This window comes from Ranitomeya variabilis, chromosome 2 (genome assembly GCF_051348905.1).
Source record: "Ranitomeya variabilis isolate aRanVar5 chromosome 2, aRanVar5.hap1, whole genome shotgun sequence".
NCBI classification, from domain to species: domain Eukaryota; kingdom Metazoa; phylum Chordata; class Amphibia; order Anura; family Dendrobatidae; genus Ranitomeya; species Ranitomeya variabilis.
The window spans coordinates 846,503,512-846,530,455 of NC_135233.1; the positions used below are offsets into that span (position 1 = coordinate 846,503,512).

Here is a 26,944-nt window from a genome sequence, read left to right on the forward strand (position 1 = left end):
ACAGGGAAGATATGAATACCGGCTTCAGCACCATGTGGGGGGGACAGTGCTTACTGTAGCGCTGTCTCCTGCACGCACACGGACCCCAGACGGAGAATGTCCGTGTGAGGTCCGTGTTTTACGCGGACCCATTGACTCTATTGGGTCCGTGTAAAACGTGCGCTCCCACGAACACTGACATGTCTCCGTGTTTGGCACACGGAGACACGGTCCGCAAAAAATCAATGACATCTGCACAGATGCATTGATTTTTATGGGTCTACGTGTGTCAGTGTCTCCGGTACGTGAGGAAACTGTCACCTCACGTACCGGAATCACTGACGTGTGAAACCGGCCTAAGGGGTTCACAGCCATCTCTGAATGCACAGTCACACAGGGAAGACTGTCAATCACTGAATAGGCCGCCCACTTAACTTATAGATACAAAATACCAGGTAACAATAAAATGTAAGGTTTACTAAATTGTATAAAAAAAGTGTCTATCAATCTGATCAGCTCCCCTGCTCTATAGCCTCCGGCCTGCGGGTCAGATACAATTTTCAACATGACAGGTTCCCTTTAAAGTGAACATTTCAGCTTGGAAACCGTATGCCATCTATGGACAGCTTATTATATAACTGGATGATCTGAACAGTTTAATATACGGTGTATGATGCCATGGGTGATGATCACTTCTCATTCTTGTGTGGTAGAAGGTGTATCTCCCACGTAAATTATACACACAGACAGCTGTCAATCACTAATTAGGACCACCCCAATGACTCCGAAGACCAGAATGAGCAGAAATTTCAATAAATTGAATGCAAGTGAAGCTGAAATCACACATCTCAGTATTAGGCCGAGGTCACACTTGCGAGTGTGATGCGAGAAACTCGTGCATCAATACCCAGCACTGTCGCCGGCACTCGGGACTGGAGCTTTAAGCTGCATAGAAATACATGTAGCCACACGCTCCGATCCCGATTACCGGCGGCTGTGCCGGATATTGATGTGCGAGTTTCTCGCATCACACTCGCAAGTGTGACCTCGGCCTTAGAGCTCATTCACATATCAGTGATTTTCCTAATACACAAAAACGGTCCAAATTTACATCACCGTCTTAGATCAGACTCATCAGAGTTTGATCAGTTTCAGTTTTTACCATCAGAGTTTCAGCAGTTTTTCTTAGATTAAAGAAAAAAAAAAAACCTCATGGAGGTTTCACAAGCTTTTTTCATTGACAAGTCTGAAAAACGTACAGTTTATGGATCCAATTATTGTCCAATTTTTACACTAACCTATAGACTTGCGCTGACGGGTTTGATCCGAGACTAGGATCAATATTGGGCAAGTCTACATTTTGTGAGAACATTTCAGTAGGAGGGGAAAGAGGTCTGGATTTTAACCCCTTCATGCCGCAGCCCTTTTTCGTTTTTGTGTTTTCGTTTTTCGCTCCCCTCCTTCCCAGAGCCATAACTTTTTTATTTTTCCGTCAATATGGCCATGTGAGGGCTTATTTTTTGCGGGACGAGTTGTACTTTTGAACGACATCATTGGTTTTACCATGTCGTGTACTAGAAAATGGGAAAACAATTCCAAGTGCGGTGAAATTGCAAAAAAAGTGCAATCCCACACTTGTTTTTTGTTTGGCTTTTTTGCTAGGTTCACTAAATGCTAAAACTGACCTGCCATTATGATTCTCTAGCTCATTACGAGTTCATAGACACCTAACATGTCTAGGTTATTTTTTATCCAAGTGGTGAAAAAAAATTCCAAACTTTGCTTAAAAAAAATAATAAAAAAAAGTGCCATTTTCCGATACCCGTAGCGTCTCCATTTTTCATGATCTGGGGGTCGGGTGAGGGCTTATTTTTTGCGTGCCGAGCTGATGTTTTTAATGATTTCGGCGCAGATGCGTTCTTTTGATCGCCCGTTATTGCATTTTAACGCAATGTCGCGGCAACCAAAAAACGTAATTCTGGCGTTTCGGATTTTTTTCTTGCTACGCCGTTTAGCGATCAGGTTAATGTTTTTTTTTAATTGATAGATCGGGCGATTCTGAACGCGGCGATACCAAATGTGTAGGTTTTTTTTTTTTTTTAATTGTTTTATTTAGGATGGGGCGAAAGGGGGGTGATTTAAACTTTTATATTTTTAATATTTTTTTCACATTTTTAAAAAGTTTTTTTTTCACTTTTGCCATGCTTCAATAGCCTCCAAGGGAGGCTAGAAGCAGGCACAGCCCGATCGGCTCTGCTACATAACAGCGATCATCAGATCGCTGTTATGTAGCTGAAATGCAGGTGTGCTGTGAGCGCCGACCACAGGGGGGCGCTCACAGCAGGCCGGCATCAGTAACCATAGAGGTCTCAAGGACCTCTATGGTTACCATCCTGATGCATCGCCGACCCCCGATCATGTGACGGGGGTCGGCGATGACGTCATTTCCGGCCGCCCGGCCGGATGCGGTAGTTAAATGCCGCTGTCTGCATTTGACAGCGGCATTTAACAGGTTAATAGCGGCGGGTGAATAGCGCTATTGCGCGCACATGTCAGCTGTACAAAACAGCTGACATGTTGCGACTTTGATGTGCGCTCACCGCCGGAGCCCACCTCAAAGCAGGGGACCCGACATGCGCAGTACATGTACGGCGCATGTCGCGAAAGGCCGAGTCTGATACACAAAACAGGAAATAATTGGAAATAATAGAAACTGCTCCAGTCTCAGACCAGTCACATGGATTCGTTTTTAACCCCCTAGTGATCAGGCCACATTTTTAAAATCATGCGTCACTTTATGTGGCAGTAACTCTAGAATGTTCCATCATATACCAGTTATTTTGAAACTGTTTTCTTTTACTTACTTATATTAATCGTAAATTTAGGTCAGTATATTTTGTATTTATAAAAATATCAGAAATTTGACATTTTTAAAAAAAATTTGCAATTTTCAAACTTCGAGGCTATGTACACACGTTCAGGATTTTTCGCGTTTTTTTTTGGCCGTTTTCCGCTGGAAAAACGCTTAAAAAACGCATACATAAGCATCCCATCATTTTTACTGCATTCTGCTATTTTTGTGCACATCATGTGTTTGTTTTTTTTCCACAAAAAAAACGCATCGCGGTAAAAAGCAGCATGTTCATTAATTTTGCGGATTTTTCGTGTTTTTCCCGCCATTTAATGCATTGGGAAGCTCCGGAAAAAAACGGGCAAAAAAAACGTAAAAAAAAAGACATGCGGATTTCCTGCAGAAAAAGTCCGGTTTTGTTCAGGAAAATTCTGCAGAAAATCCTGACGTGTGCACATAGCCTCAATGTTCATACATTTAAGGGCTCGCTAACACAAACGTAACCTCCTGTCAGCATAGTGTGAGCTGATTCTCTCTGATGGGTGGAATCAGAACACAGGTGAGGAGAAGATGGAGAACAAGATTTCTCCATCGTGTGAGTTCACGCCACAGGGGGGCGCTCATAGTGATCTGGCAATGACAACCACCCCGGGTTGTCATGCCAAACCATCGGCAACCTGTGGTCATGTGATGCGCTTTCAGCGCAAGTATGTTAACCCCTTAAGCCCCGAGGGTGGTTTGCACATTGATGACTGGGCCAATTTTTACAATTCTGACCACTGACCCTTTATCTACTATATAATTGTCTAAGGGGTACTTCCATCTTTCTGTCTGTCTTTCACGGATATTCATTGGTCGCGGCCTCTGTCTGTCATGGAATCCAAGTCGCTGATTGGTCTCGCCAGCTGCCTGTCATGGCTGCCGCGACCAATCAGCGACGGCCACAGTCCGATTAGTCCCTCCCTACTCCCCTGCTGTCAGTGCCCGCTCCATACTCCCCGCAGTCACCGCTCACACAGGGTTAATGCCAGCGGTAACGGACCGTGTTATGCCGCGGGTAACTCACTCCGTTACTGCCGCTATTAACCCTGTGTGACCAAGTTTTTACGATTGATGCTGCCTATGAAGCGTCAATAGTAAAAACATGTAATGTTAAAAATAAATTTAAAAATAAAAAATCATTATATACTCACCTTCCGCCGCCTTTCCCGCTCCTCGCGACTCTCCGGTGACCGCTCCATGCAAGCGGCAGGTTCCGGTGGCAAGGATGGTATGCGAGGACCTGCCATGTGACCGCGACGTCATCACACCCTGGGACCGGAAGCTGCCGCCTGCACCGCACACAGGCGACAGAACTACTACATGGGGCCCTCGGAAGGTGAGTATATGTTTATTTTTTAACCTGTGACATACGTGGCTGGGCAATAAACTACGTAGCTGGGCAATATACTACGTGGCTCTGTGCTGTATACTACATTGCTGTGCAATATACTACATGGCTCTGAGCTGTATACTACGTCACTGGGCAATATACTACGTAACTGGGCAATATACTACGTGGCTGGGAAATATACTACGTGGCTCTGTGCTGTATACTACATTGCTGTGCAATATACTACATGGCTCTGAGCTGTATACTACGTCACTGGGCAATATACTACATAACTGGGCAATATACTACGTGGCTGGGAAATATACTACGTGGGCTGTGCAATATACTACGTGGACTGTACAATATACTACGTGGACATGCATATTCTAGAATACCCGATGCGTTAGAATCGGGCCACCATCTAGTGAGGTTATAACTCTGGAACGCTTCAACGGATCCCGGTGATTCTGACATCTTTTTCTCGTGACATATTGTACTTCATGTTAGTGGTAACATTTCTTTGATATTACCTGCGTTAATTTGTGAAAAAAAAAAAAACCAACGGAAATTTTGCGAAAATTTAGAAAATTTCGCAATTTTCTAACTTTGAATTTTTATGCCCTTAAATCACAGAGGTATGTCACACAAAATACTTAATAAGTAACATTTCCCACATGTCTACTTTACATCAGCACAATTTTGGAAACAAAATTTTTTTTTGTTAGGGAGTTATAAGGGTTACCAGCAATTTCTCATTTTTACAACTCCATTTTTATTTAGGGACCACGTCACATTTGAAGTCATTTTGAGGGGTCTATATGATAGAAAATAACCAAGTGTGACACCATTATAAAAACTGCACCCGTCAAGGTGCTCAAAACCACATTCAAGAAGTTTATTAACCCTTCATGTGCTTCACAGGAATTTTTGGAATGTTTAAAAAAAAGATATATATGAACATTTAATTATTTTTTTTCACAAAAAATTTACTTCAGTTCCAATTTGTTTTATGTTACCAAGGGTAACAGGAGAAAATGGACCCGAAAAGTTGTTCTACAATTTGTCCTGAGTACCCGGATACCCCATATGTGGGGGTAAACCACTGTTTGGGCGCATGGCAGAGCTCGGAAGGGAAGGAGCGCCATTTGACTTTTCAATGCAAAATTGGCTAGAATTGAGATTAGACGCCATGTTGCGTTTAGAGAGCCACTAATGTGCCTAAACATTGAAACCCCCCACAAGTGACACCATTTTGGAAAGTAGACCCCCTAAGGATCTTATCTAGATGTGTTGTGAGAGCTTTGAACCCCCAAGTGTTTCACTACAGTTTATAACGCAGAGCCGTGAAAATATTCTTTTTTTTCCCACAAAAATTATTTTTTAGCCCCCAGTTTTGTATTTTCCCAAGGGTAACAGGAGAAATTGGACCCCAAAAGTTCTTGTGCAATTTGTCCTGAGTACGTTGATACCCCATATGTAGGGGGTTAACCACCGTTAGGGCGCATGGCAGAGCTCGGAAGGGAAGGAGCGCCATTTGGAATGCAGACTTAGATGGATTGGTCTGCAGGCGTCACATTGTGTTTGCAGAGCCCCTAATGTACCTAAACAGTAGAAACCCCCCACAAGTGACCCCATATTGGAAACTACACCCCCCAAGGATCTTATCTAGATGTGTTGTGAGAGCTTTGAACCCCCAAGTACTTCACTACAGTTTATAACGCAGAGCCGTAAAAATAAAAAATCATTTTTGTCCCACAAAAATGTTTTTAGCCCCCTAAATTTTTATTTTCTCAAGAGTAACAAGAGAATTTGGACCCCAGAAGTTGTTGTCCAATTTGTCCTGAGTACGCTGATACCCCATATGTTGAGGTAAACCCCTGTTTGTGCGCACGGGAGAGCTCGGAAGGGAAGCACTGTTTTACTTTGTCAACGCAAAATTGGCTATAATTGAGATCGGACGCCATGTCGCGTTTGGAGAGCCCCTGATGTGCCTAAACAGTGGAAAGCCCCAATTCTAACTGAAACCCTTACCCAAACACACCCCTAACCCTAATCCCAACCATAAATGTAATCCAAACCCTAGCTCCAACCCTAATGGGAAAATGGAAATAAATACATTTTTTAAGTTTTTTTTATTTTTCCCTAACTAAAGGGGTGGTGAAGGGGGGTTTGATTTACTTTTATAGCGGGTTTTTTAGCGGATTTATATGATTGGCAGCTGCCACACACTAAAATACGCTTTTTATTGCAAAAAATATTTTTTGCGTTAGCATATTTTGAGAGCTATAATTTTTCCATATTTTGGTCCACAGAGTCATGTGAGGTCTGTTTTTTTGCGGGACGAGTTGACGTTTTTATTGGTAACATTTTCGGGCACGTGACATTTTTTGATCCCTTTTAATTCCGATTTTTGTGAGGCAGTATGACCAAAAACCGGCTATTCATGTCTTTTTTTTTTTTTTTTTGGGGGGGGGGGGGGGCGTTTATACCGTTCCATGTTTGGTAAAATGGATAAAGCAGTTTTATTCTTCGGGTCAGTACGATTACAGCGATACCTCATTTAGATTATATTTTTAGGTTTTGGCGCTTTTATATGATAAAAACTATTTTATAGAAAAAATGATTATTTTTGCATCGCTCTATTCTGAGGACTATAACTTTTTTATTTTTTCACTGATGACGCTGTATGGCGGCTCGTTTTTTGCGGGACAAGATGACGTTTTTATTTAGATAAAGGAATGCATTTATTGGAGAGATATATATATATTTTACACATCTGAGTTTTTTTTTTTTTTTTTACTGTGCCCCGGGGGGTGACATCACAGTAAAGTGACAGATCGCTGATCTGACACTTTGCTGTGCACTGTGTCGGATCAGCGATCTGACGTGCACAGCAGGGGGGCTTCCCGGCGCTTGCTCTGAGCAGGCGCTTGGAAGCCACCTCCCTGCAGGACCCGGATGCAGCCCTGCGCCCAGTTTGGATCCAGGGCCTGCAGGGAGAAGAAGGTAGGAGACCCTCGGAGCAACGCGATCACATCGCGTTGCTCCAAGGGTCTCCGGGAAGCACGCAAAGAGCCCCCCTCCCTGCGCGATGCTTCCCTATGCCGCCTGAACACTGCGACCAAGTTTGATTGCAGTGTGCCGGGGTTAATGTGCCGGCGGCGGTCCGTGACCGCTCCTGGCACATAGCTGACACCCGGCCACGCTCCCCCCGTGAGCGCGGCCGATCGCTATGACGTACTATCCCGTCCCTGGGAATTAAGTCCCAGGTCACCTTGACGGGATAGTAGGTCAAATGGGATTAAGGGGTTAAATGCCGCTGTGGGAGATTGACAGTGGCATTTGACATGTTAACAGCTCTGGGTGGATCACGACTCCACCCATGGCTGTTAGGGGCACATATCAATTGATTAAATCAGCTGACATGTGCCGAAAAACATGCAAGCTCAGTGCCGGAGCCCACATCAAAAGAAGAGACATGACATGTGCAGTACATGTACGGCACATGTCGTGAAGTGATTAATGTTCCTTGAGGACAATCACACCAAGTCACCAACGCACAGGTCCGAACCCCCTGCCACACGGACGTAATAGATGTAAACCGTTCTTCAGGTATTCCAGTAGAACGATCCCTATTAAAATGAGCTGAACTAAGAATGAAACCCGCATGCCCTAAAACAGGGGACTTAGGAACAGTAGACTCATGACGATTATTTCCCGCAAATTCAACTGGCGGTAAGTAACCCAATCCTCCTGATTCTCAGAAACAAAACACCTAAGATAAGTCTCAAGATTCTGGTTAACCCGTTCAGTTTGCCCATTAGAATGTGGGTGAAATGCTGAAGAGAATGACAGATGGATCCCCAAACGAGTGCAAAACGCCCTACAAAATTTGGAAATAAACTGCACCCCCTGTTCAGAAAACATTGCTAAGGATCCCATGAAATTTTACAATCTCACTGATGAAAATTTGCACCAAGGTCTTTGTGTTAGGTAAAGGATGTAGCGCAATAAAGTGTGACATTTTACTGAATCTGTCCACCACCACCAAAATGACAGTATTACCTGCCAGCACAAGTAGATCAATGATAAATTCGACCAACAAATGAGTTTATGGTCCACTGGGAATTGACAATGGTTGGAGAGACCCAGACAGACAAGTATGAGAGGTTTTAGAATGCGCACAGACACTTCAGGCAGCTACATATTCCCGGACATCCGGATATACCTCTGACCACCAAAAATGCTGAGTAAGATCTGCGGTGGCTTTATTACAGATATATCCAGCTAAGACCGACTCATGATGTTCGCTAAGAACTCTCAGATGGAGATTGACAGGTACAAACAGCTTCCCTGATGGAAAGGCAGCAGGGGCGTCCCCCTGAGCCTCAACAACCTCCTTCTCAAGATCAGAGGATATTGATGCAATAATCACCCCTTTTTGTTGTATAGGAACTGGTTCACAATTATCTTCACACCCAGGAAAACAAGATTTAGGCGGATGCCTTAAAGGGACTCTGTCACCTCAAATTGGTGGGATATTTAAATTACTTTTTACCTGTCCGATGGGCGGCGTTTCATCTTCATTTCTCCACCCCGTCCGTCCCTGTTGTCCGCAATATGTTAGTGAATTAGAGTACTTGTGCTCCATAGTTGGCGCGTGCGCACTGCAATCTTCGGTCACGCACGCACAGTATGCTTTGCCCAACTGCGGGCAAAGACGAAAAGCATTACTGCATGCATGCGCCCGGAAGTATTTCGCTGTGCTGCGGGACATGCTGCTCGTGCGCCCGTGCACTATGTCCCGCAGCACAGCAAAATACTTCCGGGCGCATGCATGCAGTAATGCTTTTCGGCTTTGCCCGCAGTTGGGCAGTTGAGATTCTGCAGTTGCCCTTTCAGAGCAGTAATACCATAATGGTTTCAGTCAGAGTTTATGTCACGACTCTATTGTCAGGTATCCCATGGGCTTCTTCCTTGTCCTGAATGCCAAGTGCGCCCTAGCTCGCCCTGTTCCCCGGATGACTTCTGATCGTGAAGACGGGGTCAAAATACTTCGCCTTAGCTCCTGAATCCGCCCTCAGTCTGCACCCATCCCCCACCCAGGGAAGACTGGAGTAGTAGTGTACCATAATACACCAGATTAAGAAGGTAATACTAATAGGGATAAAGGAAAATACCAATCATACAAATACACACATAAACAACAGAGGTAAACATGGGGAGTGGAGGAAATAATAATAAATAATAATAATGGGGATAAACTAAAGCAGGAGAAGAAAGGAAATTATCACACTCAAAACCTAGCAACAGTCACAGATAAATCCACCAAATGCCTTCTCCAATAATAACCACCAACAACCTCCAGCCATGCAGCATAACCTGACAATGAGTGCTAGCCAGGACCAAGGTTTATATAGGAAATTGGACTGGCTAACCGTCCACAGCTGAGCCTAAACACAAGAAATCTTCCAGGAGCTTTAAACTGAGCAGATTAACCACTGCACAGCTAAAGAAAACTTACACCGTTTAATATGAAGGTGCAGTGTTTCTAATCAGTGCAGGAGTAGGAGAAATCAGACACTGCGGACTTCTGGCTCCTCTCTGTCACAGTAAACCCATGACAGGCACGACTTATGTCCCAGAGAGCACAGCTGGTGATGATAATCCCTGTCCAAGGAGAGGCGAATCAAGCTACAGAAAATAAGTACCGTATTTGATACACTGACAATTTTGCACGGTTTCCCACCTACAAAGAATAGAGAGGTCTGTCATTTTTATCGTAGGTAAATTTCAACTGTGAGAGACAGAATCTAAATAGTTAAAAAAAACAAAAACAGAAAAATAACATTGTATGATTTTTAAATAATTAAATTGAAATTTCTTGCATGAAATAAGTATTTGATCACTTGCCAACGAGCAAGATGTCTGGCCCTCAGTTTTTTTTTTGTTTTTTTAGAAGCCCTCCTACTTTGCACTCATTGTCTGTATTAATTGCACCTGTTGTAACTTGTTACCTGTATAAAAGACACCAGTCCACACACTCAAGCACACTCCAACCTCTCCACTATGGCCAATACCAAAGAGCTGTCTAAGGACAACAGGGACAAAATTGTAGACCTGCACAAGGCTGAGATGAGCTACAGGACAATAGACAAGTAGCTTGGTGAGAAGGCAACAACTGTTGACACAATTATTGGAAACTAGAAAACACACAAGATGACTGTCAATCTTCCTCGGTCTTGGGCTCAATGCAAGATTTTGCCTCTTGGGGTAAGGATGATTTTGAGAAAGGTCAGAAATCAGCCCAGAAATATTCGGGAGGACCTGGTCAATGACCTAAAGAGAGCTGGTACCACAGTCACAAACATTACCATTAGTAACAGACTACTCCGCCATGAATTAAAATCTGCAAGGCACGCAAGGTCCATCTTCTCACATTAGCACATGTCCAGGCCCGTTTGAAGTTCTCCAATGACCATCTGGATGATCCAGAGGAGACATGGGAGAAGGTCATGTGGTCAAAGGAGACCAAAATAAAACTTTTTGGTATCAACTCCTCTCCCAGAGTTTGGAGTAAGACGAAGGATGAGTACAACCCCAAGAACACTGTCCCAACTGTGAAGCATGGTGGGGGAAACATCATACTTTGAGGGTGCTTTTCTGCAAAGGGGACAGGGTGACTGCATCATATTGAAGGGAGCATGGATGGGGTTATGTATTGTGAGATTTTGGCCAACAAAACCTCCTTCCATCAGTAAGAGTAGTGAAGATGGGTCATGGCTAGGTCTTCCAGCATGACAATGAACCAAAACACACAGTCAGGGCAACTAAGGAGTGGCTCAGTAAGAAGCATTTCAAGGTCCTGTTGTGGCCTAGTCAGTCTCCAGACCTTAACCCAATAGAAAATCTTTGGATGGAGTAGAAACTCATTGTTGTCCAGTGACAGCCCCGAAACCTGAAAGATCTGGAGAAGATCTGAATGGATGAGGGGCCAAAATCCCTGCTGCAGTACAGGAAACGTCTGACCTCTGTAATTGCAAACAAAGGCTTCTGTACCAAATATTAAGTTCTGTTTTCCTATTGTATCAAATACTTATTTCATGCAATAAAATGCTAATAATTTCTGAAAAATCATATGTGATTTTCTTGATTTTTTTTTTAAGATTCTGTCTCTCACAGATTAAAAAAAATGAAGACCTCTCCATTCTTTGTAGGTGGGAAAACTTGGAAAATCAGAAGTGTATCAAATACTAATTTTCCCCACTGTATATAAGGTATGGACCACATGACTCCACAATCTGAACCTAAATGACAAGGTCACAAATGCCCTTCAGATTTCATTGACTAAGGACACTTTTGGGGACAGTAGGAAGAGAACCATCACGGACTTATGTTGGTTTGGGACAAAAAAAAAACAACTGACCGGTTATTTTTACAGCGACAGATTAATACATAATGTGATAATTATGGAATGATGCATATAGCCAAAACCCACAGTAGCCCCGACTGACACCACCTTTCACACATTAGGATACAGCTTGAATCCCTCCATGATCTTCTTCGCTCGCTCGTTGTTGGACATGCTGAGTGTCTTCCTGGAGTCTATTCCGTATCAGGATTGATGAAGACTCTACAATGATGAAACCGGTAGCAACACGTCCAGATGTCACCTGTCCCGTGGTACCTGTCACCTAGGCTGGGCACATAGGAAATGCCACAGACCGGTGGCAGAGTGGATCACAGCCCGGCGGCAGACTGGATCATATACTGGCAGCAGAGTGGATCACAGACCTGCAGCAGAGTGGATCACAGACTGGCAGCAGAGTGGATCACAGACGGGCAGCAGAGTGGATCACAGACTGGATCACAGACCTGCAGCAGAGTGGATCACAGACCTGCAGCAGACTGGATCACAGACCTGCAGCAGAGTAGATCACAGACTGGATCACAGACCTGCAGCAGAGTGGATCACAGACCGGATCACATACCTGCAGCAGAGTGGATCACAGACCTGCAGCAGAGTGGATCACACAGTGGCACCGGTTACAGCTGAAGGGCAAACCTAAGCCGGAGGGCTGTGCACCGGTGACAAGTGCCGCATTCCGGTAACGGATGGGACTTGTCTCTTGTATCAAAGTTTCGCAGTGGCAGATTCTTGAAGGAAGCGTCGGGCTCCGCAAGTCTGTGCTATTATTACTACGGACAGTGGCGACTCTACATTGCCGTGGGCAGAACCGGCCTTTTGCATGCTACAACCCCGGTGCGGAGGCCGCTATTCATTATCAGGTAGTCTCCGGCTCCAGCTAAGCGGATTTATGGTACAGACTGCAGCTCCTCCCTCGGCTCTCTGTAACGCCTTGTGTGTGTAACCAAACCCCGTAACTGTCCTGTACCTGTCAGGATACTGCCTAACGAAAAGCACGTTACACCAATCAGGAGCCAGGTAACATTTAAGGCCGCCCTCAATGGGCGTGGTATAATCCACAGGGTTAGGTTGTGCTGATAACGTTCTAGAGCGGCCATATGCGCGTCACTCTGCCCAGCAACGTGACGTTCCATAGAAACGGCTAGCTGTGTACGGGAAGAGAGGGAGGACAAAAGAATTAGCGCTTCTATCAGTAAAACAGATACTGCTAGTGTTCGCCTGCTTGAAACTGACACTATGAGATAAAAAAGCACATTATGCCATGGCAACATAATGTCTGATCATATAACGTATAAATAACCATAATGTCTTAGGCTATGTTCACACGCTGCGGGTTTTGCTGCGGACCCGCAGCTGTTTTGCAGCTGCGGGTCCGCATCCTTTTTCCATGTAGGTTACAGTACAATGTAACCTAATGGAAAACAAAACCCGCTGTGCCGACGATCCTTTTTTTCTGTGGAAAATCCGCGCGGATTTTCTGCAGAAAAAAAGAAGGACCATGTCACTTCTTGGTGCAGAATCGCAGCGATTCTGCACCCATAGAAATGCATTGAACCGCTAACTTCCCGCATGGGGCTGTGCCCACGTTGCGGGAAGTTAAGCGGCTAATGTGCGGGTGGTACCCGGGGTGGAGGAGAGGAGACTCTCCTCCAGGCCCTGGGAACCATATTTGGGTGTAAAAAAAAAGAATTAAAATAAAAAATCATGTTATGCTCACCTCTCAGCGCTGCCCGCGGCCGTCCGGTCTCAGTTGCTGTGCCGAACAGGACCTGTGGTGACGTCGCGGTCACATGACCGTGATGACGCCGCGGTCACATGACCGTGACGTCACGAAGGTCCTTGTCGGCACAGCTGCTTGCAGCGCCGGAGAGATCGCGACGTCAGAGGGTGAGTATAGCCAATTTTTATTATTTTTTACATTACTATTGATGCTGCATATTGCTGCATATGCAGCATCAATAGTACAGCAGTGATCCCGCAGCGGAAACCGCGGAACAAACCGCGATAAATCTGCAGGGATAACCGCAGCGGTTTTGCCCTGCAGATTTTCTGATTAAATATATTTTTATTAAAGAGAAGAGAATTTTACAAGAAAAACAGTAGTTGAAAACTACGTCAATGATCAAAGTACTTTTTCTTATAATATACAATTCGAGAAGAGTAACACAAAAAAACACTCATTCACAAACCTTGCATAAATCTTACAAAAAAGAGAGAAAAAAAAAAATAAATTAGAGGGAGTAAACCCTCAAGAATGACTACGGTATCTTTAACATATAAGCAATGACTCCTTGCCCCCGCAACAGGCGAGGACTTTCATTACCGTAAATAAAGTAAAGCATACCTAAAATCAGTTCGCCCATGTCCCCTAAAGCGAGACATGCACGCAGATGGTATCATTATAAAAGTAACTGGTAAATCATGGTACAGACCTATCACACCGAGCTGGTGGAAGGTGAACAGCTCACCCAGGGGGGAGATAGAAAAAAGAAAAAATAGAGGGGGGAGCCCAATTAGGTGGGGCTCAAGAAAAGATATTTAAAATGAGAACATGAAAAGAAAGGAAGAGTAGCTTAGTAATCGACTGTAGAATAGACAGGTGTATTCAGGTAAACAGGTCAGGGAAACGAGCAGAATCTTTAAACAGAATCCATTCAGTCCAGGTACCTAAGAAGGAGACCCTTGTCTGTGAAAGGTCTGCTTCAATTTCCTCCATCCTAAAGATGGTTTCAAATTCTGAAAACCACTCCACAACATCGGGGGGAACCGGGTCTCGCCATCGGCGGGGGATGACCGTTCTAGCAGCTGCTAGGCAAAATTTAAGGATGTCCTTTTTTTGGGATCTCACCGAACCGGGAATCATGGAGAGCAATGCCATCTCCGGAGTACCGGTGATGTGCTTGCCTGTGATCAAACCATAATTTCGGAACACTTGGTCCCAGAATGTTCTAATCAAGGGGCAGTCCCACCAGATATGCAAAAGGGAGCCAATGCCATTTCCACACCTCCAGCAGCAGTTTGAAATTGAGGGAGAAAATTTGTGTAACCTGTCAGGTGTGAGGTACCACCTATATTGCAGTTTATACCCCTTCTCCGAGGCCTCACTGGAACTCGGGAGTTTATGGTTCATCAGGAAGCAACGCTCCCAATCCTCATCCGACAGAGTCCGCCCTAAATCCTTCTCCCAAGCAGACTGGAAATAGAGCCTTGCGTCAGAGTCAGGTGTTGAAAAAATTGAGTAGAGGGAAGAGATTCCCCTGCTCGGGGCGTCACCACCAGCAAACAACAGTTCCAAGGGAGAGAGTCTACAGTTCGAACCCCTAGGCAAATTCAAAGAGGCCAGGAAAGACCGGACCTGCAAGTACTCCCACCATAGAAGTTTAGTGGAGAGAGATTGGGTTTGGAGGGAACAGAGGGTGGGAATCTCGCCACGCTGTAAGATATCACCAACCCGTATGTCATCCTCGTATTTCCATCCCATGAAGGCTTTCCTGTGAATGCCCGGAGGAAATGCCGGGTTGCAAAAAATAGGTGTAAGAAGGCTGGCCCCAGAAGGAGCGGACCCCTTCACCCCACTGCAGTGCCATGCCCTCATAGCCTCTGAGGTTAAGAAGGAAAATCTCCCCCGTTGAAGAGCATATTGCTTGGGGATCCACTGAAGATACCGAAGAGGCAAATTGGACCATTCTTGTTCCAACTCTACCCATTTTTTAAATTTAATTTTATATTTCCAGTCCAAGAGGCGAACTAATATGGCCGCCCTGCAATAGTTTCGGAGGTTGGGTAGACCAACCCCACCAAACTGGCGTGGCCTAGATAAAACCTTGTAACTCACCCTCGGTGTTTTCCCCTTCCAGATAAAACGGGAAATCAAGGACTGTATTTTAATAAAAAACGATTTATGTGGCCAAATGGGAATTGCCTGAAAGATATAAAGAAATCTCGGCAGGATATCCATCTTTACCACCTGAATCCTACCGAGCCACGACAGCCTCAATGGGCCGTAAGACTCCAGAAGGGATCCCACCTTGTTCAAAATGACCTGATGGTTCAAAGAAAATAATTGAAGAGGATCCGAGGTGAGGTTCACCCCGAGATATGAAATCTGATCCCGTTGCCATCTGAAGGGGAAGGCCTGCTTCAAGGAAGCCACCACGGAAGAAGATAGAGAAATGTTTAGGACCTCAGTTTTGGAGTAATTAATCTTGAAGTTACTTAAATCCCCGAAGGATTCGAACTCCTTCATAAGCACTGGAAAAGAGACGACTGGGTTAGAGACAAAGAGGAGGATGTCGTCGGCAAATAGGGCCGTTTTATGGTTAGAGTTTCCAACCTGAATCCCTGAGATACTGTCATTAACTCGGATAGCCTTAGCCAAATGCTCAATAACTAAAACATATAATAGGGGCGACAACGGGCAGCCTTGTCTAGTACCGTTCTGGATATAAAAACGATCGGACAAAGATCCATTGACTCTAACACGAGCTGAGGGTTTTGAATATAATGACATAATTTTCCCCAGGAAATTGGATTGTAAGCCAATATGGGTCAGGGTCTCCCGTAGAAAATCCCAATGGACTCTATCAAAGGCCTTTTCCGCGTCAATTGACAGAAGACAAAGAGGGGACTTTTGCATCTTGGTCCTCTCAATAAGGAGAAGAGACCTGATAATGCTGTCCCGCGCCTCCCGGCCCTTGACAAAGCCCACCTGATCAATGTCGATAATAGATGGGAGAAGTCCCGACAATCTGTCAGCCAATATCTTAGCAAATAATTTTACATCGACGTTGATCAGGGAGATTGGCCTATAACTCCCGGCCAGTAGGGGATCTTTATTAGGCTTTAGCAAAACAGAAATATGAGCCTCTAGAGACTGGGGGGTAAAACTATTCTCCTCAGAAATCGCATTAAAGGTGAGGACCATTTGGGGAAGCAAGTCAGATAGAAGGGATTTATAGAATAAGGGAGTGAACCCATCCGGCCCAGGACATTTAGAGGTGGACGTGGATTTAACAGCTTCTGACAGCTCCTCAGGGGTTACGTCCTTTTCCAGGACAGCCAAATCCGCCTCAAGGAGGGACGGGACCTTGATCCTATTCATATAAGATTTAATTTTATTTTTCAACGTGGTGGGATCCAAATCAGCGAACCTGCCCCTAATGTTGTATAGAGATTTATAGAACTTTTGAAAGACCTCTAGGATCTCTTCATTACTATGGACCAGTTGGCCCTTATCATTTTTGAGTGATGAGTAGTGTTGAGCATTCCGATACCGCAAGTATCGGGTATCGGCCGATACTTGCGGGTATCGGAATTCCGATACCGAGATCCGATACTTTTGTGGTATCGGGTATCGGTATCGAAACAACATTAATGTAAAAATGTGTAAAAGAGAGAATTAAAATAAAAAATATTGCTATACTCACCTCTCCGACGCAGCCTGCACCTTACCGAGGGAAGCGGCAGCGTTCTTTGTTTAAAATTCGCGCTTTTCTTTCCTTTACGTGAAGTCCCGGCTTGTGATTGGTTGCGTCGCAGTCACATGGGCGATGCAACCAATCACAGCAAGCCGTGACGTAATTTCAGGTCCTTAAGGATTTTAAAATTACGTCCCGGCTTTGTGATTGGTTGCGTCGCAGTCACATGGGCGACGCAACCAATCACAGCAAGCCGTGACGTAATTTCAGGCCCTTAAGGATTTTAAAATTACGTCCCGGCTTTGTGATTGGTTGCGTCGCAGTCACATGGGCGACGCAACCAATCACAAGCCGTGACGTCACGGGAGGCTGGACACGCGCGCATTTTAAAATGCGCGCTTGTCCAGCCTCCCGTGACGTCCCGGCTTGTGATTGGTTGCGTCGCGGTCAACCAATCACAAGCCGGGAGGCTGGACATGCGCGCATTTTAAAAATTTTAAAATGCGCGCGTGTCCAGCCTCCCGGCTTGTGATTGGTTGACCGCGATGCAACCAATCACAAGCCGGGACGTCACGGGAGGCTGGACAAGCGCGCATTTTAAAATGTGCGCGTGTCCAGCCTCCCGTGACGTCACGGCTTGTGATTGGTTGCGTCGCCCATGTGACTGCGACGCAACCAATCACAAAGCCGGGACGTAATTTTAAAATCCTTAAGGGCCTGAAATTACGTCACGGCTTGCTGTGATTGGTTGCGTCGCCCATGTGACTGCGACGCAACCAATCACAAAGCCGGGACGTAATTTTAAAATCCTTAAGGACCTGAAATTACGTCACGGCTTGCTGTGATTGGTTGCGTCGCCCATGTGACTGCGACGCAACCAATCACAAAGCCGGGACTTCACGTAAGGAAAGAAAAGCGCAAATTTTAAGCAAACAACGCTGCCGGTTCCCTCGGAGAGGTGAGTATAGCAATATTTTTTATTTTAATTCTTTCTTTAACACATTAATATGGTTCCCAGGGCCTGAAGGAGAGTTTCCTCTCCTTCAGACCCTGGGAACCATCAGGGATACCGTCCGATACTTGAGTCCCATTGACTTGTATTGGTATCGGGTATCGGTATCGGATTGGATCCGATACTTTGCCGGTATCGGCCGATACTTTCCGATACCGATACTTTCAAGTATCGGACGGTATCGCTCAACACTAGTGATGAGATAAGGGTGGGACCCGATCTGGGATGAAGCAGTCGTGCTAGAGGGCGCCCGCAAACATTAGCTCTTTTGTAGAAAAACCCTTTAGTTCTTTCCTTGTCACCCATAAACCGTCTATCCAGCAGGCCTTTAAGTTCAAGCCTTTTTTTAGTGAGCTCGACCATAGTCTCAGAGGACCTCGAATTCTTATGCCTGCTTTCCAGGGTCTGAATTTGTGACAACAAAGCGTCTATTTCCTCAGTCTGAAGTTTTTTGATTCTAGCCCCATGTTTGATTAGGGTGCCTCTCATGACGCACTTCAGTGCTTCCCATTTAATTGCCTGAGGTGTGGGATCTGTCGCATGAGTATGGGCAAACGCTGCAATGTCAGATTTCAAATCACTCAAACAGGTTGCGTCTCGTAAAAGGTTGCCATTCAATTTCCATGAGAATTTTTTCATAGCCAGCCCAGGTATCTCCAAGGATAAAAAAATAGGGCAATGATCCGACTGAACCATATTACCAATCCTGGCATCAGGCCTCCAAGATAAGACCCCCCTGCTGACCAGAAAAAGGTCAATTCTGCTGTAGGAGTTATGTGGAGTAGAATAGAAAGTATAATCCTTACCTCTAGGATTGAGGATTCTCCAGACATCTATCAGATGTAGTTTAAAGGGAACCTATCACCCCGTTTTTTTCGGTATGAGATAAAAATACTGTTAAATATGGCCTGAGCTGTGCATTACAATAGTGTAGTTTGTGGACCCCGATTCCCCACCTATGCTGCCGAAATACGTTACCAAAGTAGTCATTTTCGCCTGTCAATCAGGCTGGTCAGGTCGGATGGGCGTGGCTTCTTCCCCCAGATATTGCGTAGTTTTCCGTTGGTGGCGTAGTGGTGTGCGCATGTCCAACGTCCCCAATCCTGCACGGGGGGGTGAAAATAGCAGCGATGTCCGTTATTCCATTGGTGGTCGGTGGGCGCGGCCATCTTCCTTTGGCCGCGCGTGCGCAGAAGCGGCGCTCTGCTGGCCGCGGCTTCAGGAAAATGGCCGCGGGATGCCGCGCGTGCGCAGATGGAGATCGCGGCGGCCATTTTCCTGAAGCCGCGGCCAGCAGAGCGCCGCTTCTGCGCACGCGCGGCCAAAGGAAGATGGCCGCGCCCACCGACCACCAATGGAATAACGGACATCGCTGCTATTTTCACCCCCCCGTGCAGGATTGGGGACGTTGGACATGCGCACACCACTACGCCACCAACGGAAAACTACGCAATATCTGGGGGAAGAAGCCACGCCCATCCGACCTGACCAGCCTGATTGACAGGCGAAAATGACTACTTTGGTAACGTATTTCGGCAGCATAGGTGGGGAATCGGGGTCCACAAACTACACTATTGTAATGCACAGCTCAGGCCATATTTAACAGTATTTTTATCTCATACCGAAAAAAACGGGGTGATAGGTTCCCTTTAAGTAAGAATTTTTGTAGGGCTCTCACCTTTTTCGATGGGACCGCCCCCCGACCAGAGGAGGTATCTAGTTTGGGATCAAAGACAAAGTTAAAATCTCCACCTATCACAACCTGGCCCTCCGCAAATGAAGACAGTTTCAACAATAGAGACCTGCAGACCTTAGGCTGTTCCCGGTTCGGGAGATACCAGTTAACAAGGGTCAGGATCCGTTCAGCAACTTTAACTTTCATAAAAATATAGCGTCCCCCTTCATCTATGACCGTGTCTATCAATATGATATTTAAGTTCTTACAAAAGGCTATTGAGACACCTTTTGTCCTCGATTCGGGGTTGGAACTATGGGACCATCTATCATAAAGTCTACCCCCGATAACTGGTATCCGGTCAGTTCTAAAATGAGTTTCTTGAAGAAAGAGTATCTGAACCCCTAGCTTGTGCATATCTGAAAGTATGTGGCTTCGTTTTTGGGGAGTATTGAAACCCCGTACATTTAGGGACCCAAATTTTAAGGAACCCATTTTTCAATAGAACGTCGAGTACCCAACCGTTAGGCCCCAAAAAGGGGTTATCCTGACACCTGAGAGAATAGAGCAGAAAACAAGACGCAGCAAATTTGAAAAAAAAAGAAGAGAAAAAGAGTAGGCAAATATAGAAGAAAAAAGGAATGTAGCAGTAAATTGTACCCCTGGGGGAGCTGAAAATTGAAAACTCTTACTGAAGATATGGGGTATAGTCGTTTTACGAATATCACGGTTTGGACCAACCGTATAACCCCGTAACGAGTCGTGTCCTTTCCACTGAAGAAAGGAAGAAAGTCAAAACAATATATAACAAAATAAGTCGTATACCGACGGATTCGATAAACAATATATCTGTATAACACACTATGTTCCCCGGCGAACTACCCTGAGACAAAGAAAATACACAAAATTACCCAGTACAACCAACCGAACCACCAGAGGGGGAGGGAAAGGGAGAAGAAAAAAAGGGGGGGGGAGGGGTAATCAAAGGAGAGGAGAGGGAGGGGGAAGAATAGAAGGGGAAAGGAAGAGAATGGAATAGTGGAGAGGGAAGGGAAAATGACCAAGGGAAAAGAGCAAAGCATATATCATCAACACGGCCATTACTGCCTGAAGCTAGACCAAAGACCTAAAGGTCTACAACCGACTGAACCAAAAATACTGGACGCTTGCATATCAGCCGTCTTCAGATACATCATTACAGTTCTGTCCTCTACCACGAGATCTAGTGCGGCCTCTTCCACGGTTGCGACGCGCCCTCTTTCGGCGCTGTGGCATAGGGCCCATATCCTGACCAACGGGATAAGGCCAGTCAGGGAATTGTAAGCCCAGATCCTCGAGGTTCAGAAGGGAGAGAAATGAACGATGCTCCCTGGGGTGAGATAAGGACACCATCTAGGTTCCCCGCCGAACCTGAAGGCGGAACGGATATCCCCAAGAATAGGGGATCTGGCTCTGGCGAAGGAGGTTAAGTAGAGGTCGCAGAGCTCTCCTCTTTTGGAGGGTTCTCCGTGACAGATCCGAGAGGAACTGTAATTGGTAATCTTGGAATCGGATCTCCTGGGTCTTTCTGGAACAGTTGAGGATTTCTTCCTTCACTTGGTACCTATGAAAACGACAAATCACGTCTCTAGGCAGACCTCCATCCTCGGGGAGAGGGCCCAGCGACCTATGAGCTCTGTCAAATTCAATACCCACCTCCGGGGCAGTGTTCCTAACGGAATTGAACAAAGCTTGAAGAGTCGCAGTTAGGTCACTGGCTTGGACTGATTCCGGTAGACCCCTCACTCTTAGATTTTGCCTTCTCTCCCGATTCTCCAAGTCCTCCATATGGTCTAGAAAGCTCTCAAAGGTGGACGTCTGGGCTGACAGTTTATCCTCAAGGGCTAGAATCTTGCTGGAGAGATTTTCCACAGTAGTGTCAGTAAGTGTGACTCTGCCCGCTAGAGCTGAGACGTCCCCTCTCAGGGCCATTGTTTCAGCTTTAAAGGAGTTCTCCACCCTGGAGATAAAGCCCTCAAGTTCCTCTTTAGTTGGGACGTTGCTAATACGGGCCTTAAAAGCTTCCCACATGTCTGGGTCAGGGCTATCTTGTGGCCGCATATTTTGTAAAATAGGGGAACCACTGGGGCCTCCAGTGATGGTCGGCTCCACTCGTCTCTCACCCCCTGTGGCTTCTGTGGGGTGATTTAGTAAAGGGGGGAGATAACCTGCTCCACAGCCCGGTTTCTGAATAGAGAGTTGTTGAAGCACCCCCTCTGCAGGTGTAAGTGGCTGAGGAGACAGGCTAGGAGGCAGCTGAGTCTCCTGCAGCAGAGGCCACTCAGTTTGGGAGGGGTAGAGCTCTGCTCTCTGTGTCCAGGACCTCACCACTTCTCCCTCTGTTTGTACAGTCTCATGATCCGAGCCCCCACCATCCTCCCTCTCCCCTGCGGTACCTTCATCTGAGACCCCCTGCAGGGGGGCCTCCAGGGGCCTCTCCTGAGTAAACAGTCTGGTGACAGATGCTCTGGAAACCTCCGTGCAGGCCTGAGGTGTCTCCTTCTCTCTCTGTTTGTTTTTTGCCTCATGTGTAGTGCTGCAGGGCTTGGGGGAGGGATCAGCCATCTTAGGAACAGTGCAGCTCCAAGGCCCCTTCCCAGAGCTTCTTAAAAAGCGAGATATACTTGCAGAGAACTCCACAGGGGGTCCAGAAGGGATGGTGGGGCATGCAGGCTTCCGTTTAGCAGGCATAGGCTCCGGTAAAGTCAGTTTCTGGGCTGTTGCAGGGCTTTATTCGGCCGGGGAAGCAGGAGCTCAGGGAATTAGCAGTCTTCCTTCCTCATGGCCAGGACACGCCCCCGCCCTGCAGATTTTCAATTCCGCTGCGGGATTAACCCGCAGAGGAACCCGCAGCGTGTGAACGTGGCCTTATAAAATTAGTTGTTAGAAATTACATTTAGACCTGAGAGTCCTCAGTGGGTGATACTTTTTAAAACGGTACCAAGCTATATATAGCTTTCCTGTAGAAATTACACGGCAGACTACGTGAATGTAGTGCAAACCTCACAACATTGCCCCCAAATTTCTATTTGATGCTAATTTTACACCAAGCAAAATGATCCCTCACACAGAATGCTGTCAAACACAGCACACACACACAGTATGATGTCCCCCACAGCACACACACACAGTATGATGTCCCCCCACAGCACACACACACAGTATGATGTCCCCCCACAGCACACACACACAGTATGATGTCCCCCCACAGCACACACACACAGTATGATGTCCCCCCACAGCACACACACACAGTATGATGTCCCCCACAGCCCATACACAGTATGATGTCCCCATAACTCATCGCTTAATGCCCCACACAGTTTGATGTCACTACAGTTCCCCTCACACAGTATGATGTCCCCTACAGTATGATGCAGAGGCGTAGCTAGGGTTTTGGTCCAGGGGGGCGAAACTTCTGAGTGGGCCCCTAACCAGGTAACCTTGATTACAACTCGATGACGCCCCCTAATAGTGGAGGAGAACCTCAGCAGATGACAGCGCTGTTACTGAAGATAATCTTTATATAACGACCAACATGGATATTACCACCATATGGTCAGTGATAGATACCAGCCCTGCAGAACATATAAGAGATCACAGCACAGTTATAATGACTTACCGTTGACGTTCTTTATGATGGAGTCGTCACTTTTCCCGTCTTTTCCATCTGTCCCAGACCGACATGACAACTTCTTCCAGCCAGGACTCGTCTGCAGAGAATACAACAAAGACACATTTCACTTCTCACATTCCAGCCATCACCATCTATTCCCAACCTGCACAAACCCCTCATCCTGCTGATACCCCAATACTGAGCCGCTGCTGCCGTATGTGTCCCTATTACTGCACCTGATACCCCAATACTGAGCCTCTGCTGCCGTATGTGTCCCTATTACTGCCCCTGATACCCCAATACTGAGCCGCTGCTGCCGTATGTGTCCCTATTACTGCACCTGATACCCCAATACTGAGCTGCTACTGCCGTATGTGTCCCTATTACTGCCCCTGATACCCCAATACTGAGCCGCTGCTGCCGTATGTGTCCCTATTACTGCACCTGATACCCCAATACTGAGCTGCTACTGCCGTATGTGTCCCTATTACTGCCCCTGATACCCCAATACTGAGCCGCTGCTGCCATGTGTCCCTATTACTTTACCTGATACCCCAATACTGAGCCGCTGCTGCCGTATGTGTCCCTATTACTGCACCTGATACCCCAATACTGAGCCGCTGCTGCCATATGTGTCCCTATTACTGCCCCTGATACCCCAATACTGAGCCGCTGCTGCCATATGTGTCCCTATTACTGCCCCTGATACCCCAATACTGAGCCACTGCTGCCATATGTGTCCCTATTACTGCACCTGATACCCCAATACTGAGCCGCTGCTGCCATATGTGTCCCTATTACTGCACCTGATACCCCAATACTGAGCCGCTGCTGCCATATACACTCACTGGCCACTTTATTAGGTACACCTGTCCAACTTCTTGTTAACACTTAATTTCTAATCAGCCAATCACATGGCGGCAACTCAGTGCATTTAGGCATGTAGACATGGTCAAGACAATCTCCTGCAGTTCAAACCGAGCATCAGAATGGGGAAGAAAGGTGATTTGAGTGCCTTTGAACGTGGCATGGTTGTTGGTGCCAGAAGGGCTGGTCTGAGTATTTCAGAAACTGCTGATCTACTGGGATTTTCACGCACAACCATCTCTAGGGTTTACAGAGAATGGTCCGAAAAAGAAAAAAAATCCAGTGAGCGGCAGTTCTGTGGGCGGAAATGCCTTGTTGATGCCAGAGGTCAGAGGAGAATGGGCAGACTGGTTCGAGCTGATAGAAAGGCAACAGTGACTCAAATCGCCACCCGTTACAACCAAGGTAGGCCTAAGAGCATCTCTGAACGCACAGTGCGTCGAACTTTGAGGCAGATGGGCTACAGCAGCAGAAGACCACACCGGGTACCACTCCTTTCAGCTAAGAACAGGAAACTGAGGCTACAATTTGCACAAGCTCATCGAAATTGGACAGTAGAAGATTGGAAAAACGTTGCTTGGTCTGATGAGTCTCGATTTCTGCTGCGACATTCGGATTGTAGGGTCAGAATTTGGCGTAAACAACATGAAATCTTTGGGATGTGGTGGAACGGGAGATTCGCATCAGGGATGTGCAGCCGACAAATCTGCGGCAACTGTGTGATGCCATCATGTCAATATGGACCAAAATCTCTGAGGAATGCTTCCAGCACCTTGTTGAATCTATGCCACGAAGAATTGAGGCAGTTCTGAAGGCAAAAGGGGTCCAACCCGTTACTAGCATGGTGTACCTAATAAAGTGGCCAGTGAGTGTATGTCCCTATTACTGCACCGGATACCCCGATACTGAGGCGCTGCTGCCGTATGTGTCCCTATTACTCCACCTGATACCCCGATACTGAGCCTCTGCTGCCGTATGTGACCCTATTACTGCACCTACTCTGTGGTTCTCTGTACCCTCAAAATTCTAAAGCACCCCTCTATAATATAGTAATGCCGGGTGCAAGTGCCCTAGAAAACAGAGCCCAGATTTTGCCCCCTAGAAAGTAATAATGCCCTCTGTGTGCCCCTTTGATAGTCACAGTAACCTGAGTTCCCCTAGTACAATAAGTGCCCACTTTACATTTAATAATGTCCAGAGTTTCCCCCCCTGTACAGCTCCCCTACACACAGTATAATGCCCCCTAACTGTATAGTACCACCCACACAGTATACTGACCCCTTAGTAGCCTTCAAACTGTTTGATGGTTCCAACACTGAAATCCCCACACTGTATGATGGCCCCATAGATAACCTCCATATAGTATAATGTGCCAGATAGTCCTCAATATAGCACAAGGCAGCACCCCTATAGGCAGACCCTGTAGTTTAAAGCAGCACCCCCCATAGGCAGACCCTGTAGTATAAGGCAGCACCCCCCCATAGGCAGATCCTGTATAATAAGGCAGCATTACCCCCCATAGGCAGATCCTGAAGAATAAGGCAGCACTCCCCCCCATAGGCAGATCCTGTATATAAGGCAGCACTATCCCCCCATAGGCAGATCCTGTAGAATAAGGCAGCACCCCCCCCCATAGGCAGATCCTGTAGAATAAGACAGCACTCCCCCCATAGGCAGATCCTGTATATAAGGCAGCACTCCCCCCCATAGGCAGATCCTGTATATAAGGCAGCACTCCCTCCCCTATAGGCAGATCCTGTATATAAGGCAGCACTCCCTCCCCTATAGGCTGATCCTGTATATAAGGCAGCACTCCCCCTATAGGCAGATCCTGTATATAAGGCAGCACTCCCCCCCTATAGGCAGATACTGTATATAAGGCAGCACTCCCCCTATAGGCAGATCCTGTATATAAGGCAGCACTCCCCCCCCCATAGGCAGATCCTGTATATAAGGCAGCACTCCCTCCCCTATAGGCTGACCCTGTATATAAGGCAGCACTCCATCCCCTATAGGCAGATCCTGTATATAAGGCAGCACTCCCCCCCTATAGGCAGATCCTGTATATAAGGCAGCACTCCCTCCCCTATAGGCTGATCCTGTATATAAGGCAGCACTCCCCCTATAGGCAGATCCTGTATATAAGGCAGCACTCCCTCCCCTATAGGCTGATCCTGTATATAAGGCAGCACTCCCCCCTATAGGCTGATCCTGTATATAAGGCAGCACTCCCCCCTATAGGCAGATCCTGTATATAAGGCAGCACTCCCCCTATAGGCAAATACTATAGAATAAGGCAGCACTCCCCCCCATAGGCAGATCCTGTATATAAGGCAGCACTCCCTCCCCTATAGGCAGATCCTGTATATAAGGCAGCACTCCCCCCCTATAGGCAGATCCTGTATATAAGGCAGCACTCCTTCCCCTATAGGCTGATCCTGTATATAAGGCAGCAATCCCCCTATAGGCAGATCCTGTATATAAGGCAGCACTCCCTCCCCTATAGGCTGATCCTGTATATAAGGCAGCACTCCCCCTATAGGCAGATCCTGTATATAAGGCAGCACTCCCTCCCCTATAGGCAAATACTATAGCATAAGGCAGCACTCCCCCCCATAGGCAGATCCTGTATATAAGGCAGCACTCCCTCCCCTATAGGCTGATCCTGTATATAAGGCAGCACTCCC

At 46.5% G+C, this 26,944-nt stretch overlaps 1 protein-coding gene across 3 annotated transcripts in view; it reads right to left on the reverse strand.

Moving 5' to 3' along the window:
• The window catches only part of PDE6D (phosphodiesterase 6D), a 125,706-nt gene that overhangs the window by 88,698 nt on the left and 10,064 nt on the right, over positions 1–26,944 (reverse strand). Inside the window, exons 1-2 of one of the 3 annotated variants that reach the window (XM_077290194.1) lie at positions 12,159–12,663; positions 11,741–11,996 (exon numbers count right to left, since the gene is read on the reverse strand). The exons of 1 other annotated variant lie outside the window; for it this stretch is intronic. In XM_077290194.1, coding sequence (XP_077146309.1) covers positions 11,741–11,787 — 47 coding nt within the window. In that variant the 5' untranslated portion in view covers positions 11,788–11,996; positions 12,159–12,663. Of the gene's footprint in view, positions 1–11,740; positions 12,664–26,944 lie in introns of those variants that run through there. One more of the 3 variants, XM_077290193.1, reaches the window with a different exon arrangement.